Source organism: Tasmannia lanceolata, unplaced genomic scaffold (genome assembly GCF_043159265.1).
Source record: "Tasmannia lanceolata isolate RefF3 unplaced genomic scaffold, GAP_Taslan_0.1 ptg000008l, whole genome shotgun sequence".
Taxonomy (NCBI): domain Eukaryota; kingdom Viridiplantae; phylum Streptophyta; class Magnoliopsida; order Canellales; family Winteraceae; genus Tasmannia; species Tasmannia lanceolata.
Window position 1 is genome coordinate 7012505 of NW_027518685.1, and position 10822 is coordinate 7023326.

Here is a 10822-nt window from a genome sequence, read left to right on the forward strand (position 1 = left end):
ACTAGTTGTAGTTAAGGTGCATTAGAAACATAATCGTTCTGAGAATGTTTTGAGATTTTTACAAATGTTTTCAACACTTTTTCATTGGAAACATGTGTAAAATTATGTTTCCAATGCACCTTAACGAGTGCCCTTAGCAAAACCCTTGGATGAATCAATTCATTCTTTTTTGGGTAGGTAAGCTGGGATCGAACCTCCGACCTCTAGGTTGGAAAGCAAAGCCTTTACCATTGAGCCTAACCATTGAGCCTAGGCTCAATCCCATGAATCAATTCTTTTGTGAATATACCATGCTTCATAACAAATTTGATTGTGATCTTTTTCGTATTGAGCTCAAATCAGTTATAATAACAGCTTAGCTTGTCTAGAGTAATCTATACATTCCCAAGACAGATCACATGAAATGTACATTGCGATAAAGCTCTTGGCCAATTGAAGTTCAACTACACTCTTGGCCATTGCGGACTCACAACCTGCACAAGTAAACCAAAATATTACGTACCACCATCAGTTCAGATTTCTTTTCATCACTACATAATGTGATACTAGCTCAAAATATAAAGTACCATCATCAGAGTTCAGTTCAGATTCAGTGTATTTCCTCCACTATTTTAAGTTTCTATATGAGCAGTATTTGAAACTAAGAATGCGTAAATAAAAGATATGACGTATGGAATAATGCATTTAAGGTAATGTTTGTAGGAAAATTGGCATTATTATTGAAAAAAATTATGGTACCATGGTGGTATAACTATGCAAGTATAAATGACTTAAAAGTGTCAGCAAATGACAGCAAAATAACAAAATAACAATAGATATGAAGTAGGTTGAATGATATTCTCCACCATTGCTGAAAGAAAATTGTGACACGCTATGTAGTAAAGAGCGACATTGAAAAGTTGAAAAAACTAATGGGGAAAAAAAGACTTTGCGATAAGTTTCGAGTCTAGGTTCATCAGATGGTGATATATCATAAAAAAAGAGACTAAAAATGACAAAAAAATTCGAGGTGGAGGGTTTTGAGAGATGGGCCTATAGATTTAAGTATTTTGGGTCTTCCCTTAAAAATTGGGAGTCTAGCAAGCATAATTGGGACCCAGTTGTTGAGAGACTCGGATCTCATCTAGATGCCTCAAAGGTCATTATTTATCACTCCTCGGTCAGATTAACTTAACAAAATACACTTTCCAAACTGTTTTCAATTTTATAAAATCTGGCCCCCAATAGGAAACAAGTTAGAAAATTTTGACGGTACCTCTATGGAGTGAAAGCAGTCAGAGAAGAACAAGTTCAATTGTTGGGAGATTGTTAATAAAACAAGGAGCAAACAATTTGGTGTTGAGAGGCTTGAGAGATAGCGCTGCCAGGGGCTGGTGGTCATGGATCAGTCATGTCAAATCTGAAATTCTGTTTCAGATCTTTAGCCCTAGTCAGAAACATAATCCCTTTGCATTCCCTAGGGCATAAACCCACAAAGATGTGGAATGGAATAGGTGGACATTACGCTATTTGGTCATTACGATTTGGACAAATATTTGAGGATTACAGACATTATTCTGGTTTGAGGACTAGTGTCCGTAACATGCGTTCACTTGTCACCTCCCTTCATTTTCACAAGGGTTCTGATGACTGATGCTACTTGAGACCAACTTGTCTGGTCCTTTTGATTGTAAAGATGATATTAATGGTCGTGAACGTGAGGGTTAGCTATTTAACAGTGTTTCCAAGTATCATATCCTTTGTTGGGGTGGACCTCATTGTGATTTGGATTATGAGAGCAGTGTAACTTTTAGGTTATATCCCTTTACCACTCATTGTAATGAATGGTAATTTGGGGAATTCTTAAATCCTTTTCTCCCACTTAATTGCTAACTATGCCAAATTTGTTAAACAACAATGTTCTTCAACTAGAACTAAAGGAAAGTGAGTTTTTTAAAATTTGACATGAGGATAAAAGTAAAACATCCTTGGATTGGGAATTTCTTGCCGTGGAAGAAATTTAGGCATCGCCATTAAAAAAAAGGAATTTAAGCATCATAATATTTGATGCATTACTAATGTGCTAAATGTAGATATAACATTTGATGCAATAAGTGCCGAAGATATGGAAAGAATTAGCAAACCTCTAGTGTACTAAATACTAATCGCATTCTACTAGCGACAACTGATGGCTCCTCAGCATTTCCCACTACAGCCATTTGTTCGAGCTGAAGAGTCTTCACTGGAAGCCTGTGACGACAAACATAAGAGATCAGAATCAATCATCTCCCCTCAAAATTGAAAATTTTAATAATATTATATCTGCAACATGGTTTAAAAAGAGGATCAAGAACAAGTGAGTGAGTTTGAGTTAACAAGGTCATGATCTGAGGCAGGTACGATATTGAGACTTGATATCGTACCTGCCTCAGATAATAACATGATCCAGTTTATATGATATTCCACAGTAAAACTATGTAACTTGCAGAGTCTAATTTCCATAATGGTAAAATAATTTAATGATATGCACCATGACTTATAATATATGAAATTATGAACATATTTAACAAAATGCCATATATTAATATCATATATTACTAAACAATAATAAATCAACAATGCTTATCCAGATTCCAGATATAAGTACAAATATGACATAGCATAAGCTATATAATACAAAGGGAGAGGATAAATCCGTCCCTATTTTTTTATACCTTTGACCGTCTCTTGCCAGCAACCAACAACCGGTCCTCCCTCCAATGATTTCTCAAGATAATCCAGACAGGTTATTTTGAAAAAGGAGACGGTGGATTCTTTCGGTTGTTCAGGTTTCTTCCTTGCTGTTTTGGCCTTTGGTTCTGCTTTTCTCTATTGGAAACAAGATTACATTGAAACTCTTTTTCATTGATTCCCTCACAGTGAATTTTCCAACTTATCCAGAGGAACCCACTGCCAGAATGTTGATATCTGGAGGCATTTGTTTCAGGAGGATGATGAAGTGGTTTGACATAACCTGACCATTATTTACCCATACTACTTATAAAGGACCGTAGTGATGCAAGATCCTCTAGTTCCTCTCCCTTATGGGAACAGATTCCTTCTCTGGAAATTACCAGCAATCCAGGTTTCTATAAAGTATGTAGTAAAGTCCCAGGTGAACAACTAGCACTGGAACGTGCATGATGATGATACAACACTGGGGCATGTGTAAGATGACACAGAGACCAATTTTAAATTGTATATATAGTTCAAAGTGTCCAAGTCACTGACAGCAAAAGTAAGGTATGTCACGTCTTAGTGGAACACACAAATAGGAATTTGCATATTTGGCACATGTTATCAATAAATATTTAGTTTTATTCAGTTGTCTTCCTAACATTGCTTAAGGAAACTAGTCTTTCTTGTTAGAGTAATCCTCTTATTGTGGGAATGTGGAAAAAATGTAGCATTTGAGCCTTTGTGGTGATAGGTGCCAACAACTTGTAGGTCTCCCAATATGCCCCTCGGACATGGGATTTGTCACTGTTCATCCTGACCAAGTTGTTTGTCTACATCACTCATTCCATCTGATTATTAAAAAATTTCAATATGATTTATTAAGCTAGTTTTCAGTGCTGTTCCAGCATAATGCTTGTACTTTCCAAATGTGTTTTATCATGTTATCATAATCATAAAAAACTGATTTTTTCTTTTCATTTTTTGAATAATATATTTTCTTTTCATTTTTACGTCTTTTAGCATTCTTGTTTTTGTCTAGTTTCCTTGAACGTGCTATGTTCATTTTCTTGACTGGATTTACTTTGTAGTTTCCAGTGGACCATGCCAACTTTTTGTTTTTGTATAGGAATTTCATCCATTGGTCCCCAAGTAAGTATGCTTTCCCAAACCAAAAAAAAACAGGTTCCCATTGTAAAATTTCCACTGTTCTCCGAATTTCATCCCCGTTCAACAGAAGTCTCACACTGTTTTCCGAATTTCATCAAAATATATATTCCTACCAACATTTGTTGTCAGATGTTACTGTGACAATTAGGCTCTGCCAAAAATGGAGATCTTATTTCACAGAATTTCAACGCAATTGCAATTTAATCCTAAGAATGAGCATCAATACACAATAATGTTATAAGATGTAAAACAAAGAGCAGTAAGACTTCTTCTACAGCTAGAGGGTCCTCACCATGCCATTCCTCTGATATAATATGCATTAGCTATGAGAGCACAAAATCCTTTCCATTGAAGCATCGTTTCAGCTAAGACTGGAGGTGTTGATGACCATCTAACAACTGTGGGTTGTGGTGTACACAGGATGGTGATAAAGATAATGCTCAACCACAAGATGCACTCATGAACCTGCAATTTGAAATAGGCAGCCTCAACTTTACAATCCTTATTATACTTATAGGCATTGTTTTAAATTTCGGCCGAAATCCGACCAAAATTTTGGATTTCGGTTCGGTTGGGACCGAAATCCGATTTTTTTGGATTTTGGTTTGGATTTCTGGTTGTTTTGGCTGAGATGACCGAAATTTGGAAAAAAAAAAAAATCGGTTTCGGTGGGGACCAAAACCGAAACCGAAATTTAAATCCATGCTTATAGGAACCCAAAATTATCTATTCAATATTCATACCCAAATGACAGTTCATCATGTAAATGGGAAAGGTTCACTTTCAATCAAGGTTTTAAATTTCGGTTTCGGAATGCGTTTCGACCGATTTCGAAATTTCGAATGAAATCTATCGAAATCGAATAAACGTAATATTTTATCCCGTCCAAAATTTCAGCAATTTCGGCTGAAATTTTGGTAATTTTGGCTGAAATTTCAGGATAATATTAAACAATGAATAAAAAACAGAATTTTTTTTGTCTTATCCTTTAAATTTCGGCCCGAAACTTCGGGAAAACGAAATTTCGATCGAAATTTTGTAACGTTTCGATTTAACCCAACTTCAATTTCGTCCTCGAAATTTAAAACTACTATATTTCTCTGCCATTTAACCAATATAAACCTTTTCTATTCTGACATAGGTCAATATTCATTAAGTAGAAAAGAAAAGGGAATATCGATCAATTATATCTAGTAGAGAAACTAAGCAGAGGTTGAACAAGAGCTTTTGTACACTATCATTTGGGTAAAAAACAAATGACAAGATGAGAGAACACATCACAGACTTATTCATTTGGTGAGGGGCATAACTGAGACAGACACGCTAAAGAAGCAGCTAAGAGATTCTTGCAGTTGAATGATGTGACGGAGAAAAGGGTGGCCCAGTGCACGAGGCTCCCATCATTGCGGGGTCTGGGGAGGGCTAGATGTACGCAGCCTTACCCCTGCTTTGCAGAGAGGCTGTTTCCGTGACTTGAACCCATGACCACCAGGTCACAATGGAGACACCTTACTGTTGCGCCAAGGCTCACCCTCTGAATGATGTAATGAAAATGATACAAAATAAGGACAACCCAAAAAAATCTAGCCACTGTCCCTATGATTATCAGTATAGCTGCATAAAATTTTTACAGTTAAAAAAAACGGAGTTTTTTTGAGGAAGACGTTTTAAACACATTTTTTTGGCCAGCTTTCCAAATTTAACCCCCACCATATTTTGTAAATGACAAAATTTTAAACGCATTTTCTGCATTTCTGTCTTTCTTACTTTGTTTTTTTTTAACCATTACCATATTAAACTTGAATTTTTCCCATCCCTTTTTTTGCCGAATCAGGTTTTGCTAACTATGATCGAGATAACAGCATCTGGGCCCAAAAAGCAACAAACCAAGTGCCCAACTAAGAGAAAACTGGTTTTTCTAGAAATATGAGTACATATCTTTTTTGCAATACCATTCTGCTCGGGATATGTCGATGTTACTGCTGACAGAATACACATGACATTGAAGACAGATACAACTCAGTAGATAGATAGTTTCTCTTCAATCTGAACGGAGGATTTCAATCTGTGACTTGTGGTAGTAGACACCGTGCTATTAAAATCTTTGCAATGCTGCAAGGGCCATAATGTGGAATGGAGTATGATGAATAAAATCACATATGAAAAAAACGGAATGACAAACTTACAAAGAGATGTAGAAGAGCATCTATGTTCAAAAAAGAAAAATCATTAGCTAACTTCTGAATGAACTTGGCCATGGACTTTTTAGAGATTGCAATGAGACAAGCCAGATCAACATGGGAAGACAGATAACTGCTCCCTCTGGTGTAAGCACATATGATCTCATCTGTAAAATGAATGTCAATCCAAAGCCACACCTCCAGGATTTTGCCGACAGACTTTTCGTTGTACCAGCACCGTCTTTATTCCCTTGTGGCTCTTGAACATTAATTTGAGAAACAAAGATAGTAGTGTTACTTGTAGCATGCTCTCCCCACATAAGTTCCATTTGGTTAATTTTATTTTGTAACATTTTATCATAGAATGCACCCGCTTATTTCCATTATTTCATAGTGTTCATACACATTATTTATCTGTGTTAGTTGACCAACTCGGTTTCTTATATATATATATAGGTTTCTTATATATATATATATATATATATATATGAGAAAACGGTTCCTACACATATGTGTAGATAAGTTATCTACACACTAGCTTAAAATACAGTGGAGGCCACATTATTTGGGTGATCAAAACCATTCATTTTTAAGGCCCTCACATAGATAGGGTGTCCACAAAAAATCAGATCCATAGGATCATCCTAACCATTTGAACTGTGGAGGCAAAAAATGGATTAATTTGTGAAGGTTTAAAGACATCCATTTTACCTCCACAAATCGTAGGGTTGGGATGATCCTATGGATCTGATTTTTTGTCGACACCCTATCTATGTGAGGGCCTTTAAAATGGATGGCTTGGATCACCCAAACAATGTTGGCCCCCACTGTATTTTAAGCTAGTGTGTAGAGAACTCTCTACACATATGTGTAGGAACCGTTCTCTCTCTCTCTCTCTCTCTATATATATATATATATATATATATATATATATATATATATATATATAGAGAGAGAGAGAGAGAGAGAGTAGAGTTCCTAAGGTGTCACCTCATATAGCTTATATGAGGTGGCGCTCACAAAACATAAAAGGCCCACATTTTTGGGGTGATCCAAACCACTCATTTGAAAGGCCCTTAGATGGATATGGTGCCTACAAAAAATCAGGTCCATAGGATCATCCTAACCCTTCCATTTATGGAGGTTAAAAATGGGCAGATTTATGGAGGTTTATACCCATCCATTTCAACCTCCACAAATGGAAGGGTTAGGATGATCCTATGAAGTTAATTTTTTGGGCACACCCTATCTATGTGAGGGCCTATCAAATGAATGCTTTGGATCATCCAAACAAAGTGGGCCCCTTATGTTTTTAAGCGCCACCTCATATAAGCTATATGAGGTGACACCTTAGGAACTCTATTCTCATATATATATATATATATATATTTAGGTTTCTTACAGTTGGAAAGGATTTCTGGAGGACCTGACACGAGCTAAGATGTCAAAGCCCATCACGGGCTTGCACCTTCAGAAATTCGTCAAGCTAAGCAGGGTTAAGCGCTGCCCAGCCTAAACCCAACCAACTGACACCCTTACAGAAAGCCATGATAGAGAATTTCCAGGGATAATGACAACGGATTTTGGTAAAACATAAAAAATGGAAAAGGTTCTTCAACCTTGTGGAAGTGAAGTAAAAATGAGGAGCCCATTTCATTCAGATGAACACTACACAATGTGGAAACATAGTAACAAAGGTAAGAAAACATTGGGGGGCATCAAATCATAGAAAACAGATAGTAAAAGATTATATGTTAGTGTCTTCAGTCTTTATAGTAGATTCTATAGCAATTTATGCCTTCAGTCTTTATGGTAGATTATATTGCAAAGATTCTCACCTCCTCAAAATAAATCTTAGACTTCAGACTGGTGGTTCCACCATAAGTTTGCATCCCTTCTATTTCAACACCAGAGTCCTTCATATCCATAAGTTCCTTTCTCAATCCCTCATCAGTGCAGCCCAAGGCATATGCATTCACCCCAGCACTGATAAACTCCTGAGAGATAGTAATCAAGCATCCAATTCACATAATAGAAATAAACTATCAGTCACCAGTAAGAAAATTCAGTTACGGATGAGGAATAACAAAATAAGATGAGCTGCTGAAAATTACTTTTAGGTTGTCGCCACCTCCACGGTCAATGACATTCCTATACCGCCGAAATAGGCTGATTGCAATATTCCGCGAAGAACGAAATTCATCATCTGATGAGGCGCAGATGTGCAAACGACGCTAAACAGAGTTGTAAACATGCCACAATCAATACTTACAACTCTATTTAATTTAATTTTTCTAAGAACAAGGCCTTGAAACTATTCAAAAATCTTACAATGAAATAGAATTGCTTACCAACCATCCCTTCAAAGTTCCTTGGTTTGATATCTTAGCTAGATGGTGATCATTACGTCTTCTACAGAATTTCCAAGAATCAGGAGAAGTATGTAATCTTTGATTACATATATTCCTAAAAGAATTGTGGTATGCTACAGTACTAATCAATAAATTAACATGTTGAATGTTGCACGGGACAGCCTGCACGAAAGTATTAGCTTCCCCATTTGCGTGGAAGCTTCTGATTGCTTTTGAAGCATGTATTGTCTGCATTATTGTATCATACTCAACTCAACTCAACATATCTACCAAAAAATTCACTCCTTCCTGAATTAAGCTCCAAATTAACCCAATGCCTTCCCTTAAAAAAAAAAAAACCAAAGCCATCATGAGCTCATAGCATAAATAATTTCCATTCTAAATAAAGCATTGCCAAGCTCTTTGAAAATAATTTTGACTAGTATTAACTCAATAGAGTGCAACTTTAGTAATGTAAGGAGGCGGGACGAGGATGTAATAACTATGACTGGACAGGAGGTACCTAAGAGAGATTGAAGAAGATGTTAACCACAGAATAAGAGTAGGTTGGTGGAAGTGGAAGCATGCTTCGGGAGTTCTGTGCGACCGTAAAATACCTACTAAGTTGAAGGTAAAGTTTGAGGCGAGCCATCCTGTACGGCTCAAAATGTTGGGCCACCAAGAAGCAGCATGTGCATAAGATGAGTGTAGCGGAGATGCGAATGCTTAGATGGATGTGTGGCCACACAAGGTTAGATAGAATTAAAATTGAAGACATTCGTAAAAAGGTGGGCATGGCATCAATTGAGGAGAAGATGAGAGAGCACCGCTTAAGATGGTTTGGGCATATCCAACGTAGGCCTTTGGATGCTCCAGTGAGAAGAAGTGACTCATACCAAGTTGATGGAGTAAAAAGAGGTAGGGGCAGACTGAAAACAACTAGGGTAGAAACAGTGAGGAAAGACTTGATAGCTAGGAGCCTAGGAACATAACAGAGAACATGACCTTGGATAGGAGTGAATGGAAGAAAATGATCTATGTAGACGAACCCAACTAGTGTCAGGATTAGACTTAGTCAATTTTAGCCAGGTAGATTCTTTCACCTTTTTCATGAAAATTTTCTAAAGGATTCATTAGCCGACCTCAACTAGTTTGGGAAAAAGGCTTACTTGAGTTGAGATCAACTCAATAGAGCCAATTACCTTAATTAAAGAAACTGAAATCAAAGAGACGCCTAATTCTTAGTTGGACAATGGATGTATATGACTGGAAAAATTCTATGAGACATGTTCTGATATAATTTGCAGCTGATTCTTTTAAGGTAATGAAATCTACAGTTGAAAAACCACAACCATGGAAGAACTGGTAGAGAAGGTTCGACCAAAGAGTAGATCAAAATCATATGATATTTAATTTGCTAAACTATAGGCACAGCTGAAAAACGAACATTGATTGAATGTCATTGAAAACACTCACCCAGTAACAGCTAGAAGGTAGATGTAACCTTTCCCACAAATATTAAATTGCAAGCTTAAGTTTTCCATTGTTCAAAAGGATTTATGGAAAGAGACAAATAAGAGACCCTCTGAAGGGAACTCATTCTCCGAGGTGGCTACTAGTTAGAACCCGGTAAAGAAACAATTTACAAATTGAATTTAGTTTTTGAGGGGATTTTGCATTTTTTTTCGAATAACAGAGAAGAAATTAGGGTTTGCTGCCTACTTTTCCTGATGGTGGGATTTTGTTTGTCCAAAAAACTGACCCAAGTGAGAGTAGAAAAACAAGAGCAAGAAGTGTTTATTTCCAAGTCACCAAACATGGATATCCAAAATTCTCTGAATCAACAAAAGAAAGGATTCAGAGGGGATTTTAATTGGTTGTGATTTTGAGACTCACCTGGTGAGGGATCTAGCTTGGAAACAATCGGAGAAGAGAAATTAACTAAAGTGGTTTTGGAGATATTAGATAAGAAGAGGAGAAGGAAAATCTGGGAAATTTTAGGGAAAAAAGTGGGGTGTCTCTCTCCGACCTCGAATATTTGAATGGCTCAGCAGCTTTCCAACACAAATGGCGAAGAAAATCGCACGGGAGGCTGTCATTGCATTTATTTTTTAACTTTTGTTCATTTTCTGAGGGGTGACAATCCAACCGATACCGAACCGATGATTCGGTTTCGGTTCAAATTTCGGTTCGGTAGAACCAAACCGATTCAAATTTCAAACCGAACCGTTGCCCGCGATTTCCAATGATTATAAGTAATGGGTGGCAAAATTGGCCGAACCGAAACCGAACCGTTCTCCCCCCCTAAATTTGTCTAGCGTTGGAGAAGGCAGATGATTTTTTCGCCCCAATATAGGATAATACACCCCACTGTTAACGTGATTTGACGTCAAAAAGCGTGAAAGTCTGCCTCGTGAAAGTCTGCCT

General features: G+C 37.0%; 1 protein-coding gene across 3 annotated transcripts; it reads right to left on the bottom strand.

Annotated features, from left to right (window-relative positions):
• Positions 1-294: 294 nt before the first annotated feature.
• On the bottom strand, positions 295-10491 carry LOC143884153 (orotidine 5'-phosphate decarboxylase). 3 transcript variants are annotated; one of them, XM_077387573.1, is made up of 7 exons: positions 10292-10491; positions 8396-8738; positions 8159-8278; positions 7883-8041; positions 4157-4329; positions 2124-2229; positions 295-473 (listed from the first exon to the last, which is right to left on the bottom strand). In XM_077387573.1, exons 2-7 carry the CDS (start codon positions 8648-8650, stop codon positions 444-446), a joined length of 843 nt encoding a protein of 280 aa, XP_077243688.1. In that variant the 5' UTR covers positions 8651-8738; positions 10292-10491; the 3' UTR covers positions 295-443. The 3 variants fall into 3 exon arrangements, with proteins under 3 accessions (XP_077243688.1, XP_077243689.1, XP_077243690.1); XM_077387574.1 differs by lacking the exon at positions 10292-10491 and adding an exon at positions 9872-10283; XM_077387575.1 differs by lacking the exon at positions 10292-10491 and adding an exon at positions 8919-9820.
• Positions 10492-10822: the final 331 nt, after the last annotated feature.

What these genes read in the sequence shown, in the direction of transcription:
- LOC143884153 (XM_077387573.1), bottom strand. Translation starts at nt 8,650, where the DNA reads ATGCAGACAATACATGCTTCAAAAGCAATCAGAAGCTTCCACGCAAAT. An exon ending in TATATCAGAGGAATGGCATG is followed by an intron (nt 2,230 to 4,156) that starts GTGAGGACCCTC and finishes TTGTCGTCACAG; the next exon opens with GCTTCCAGTGAAGACTCTTC. An exon ending in TAGTATTTAGTACACTAGAG is followed by an intron (nt 474 to 2,123) that starts GTTTGCTAATTC and finishes TTACTTGTGCAG; the next exon opens with GTTGTGAGTCCGCAATGGCC.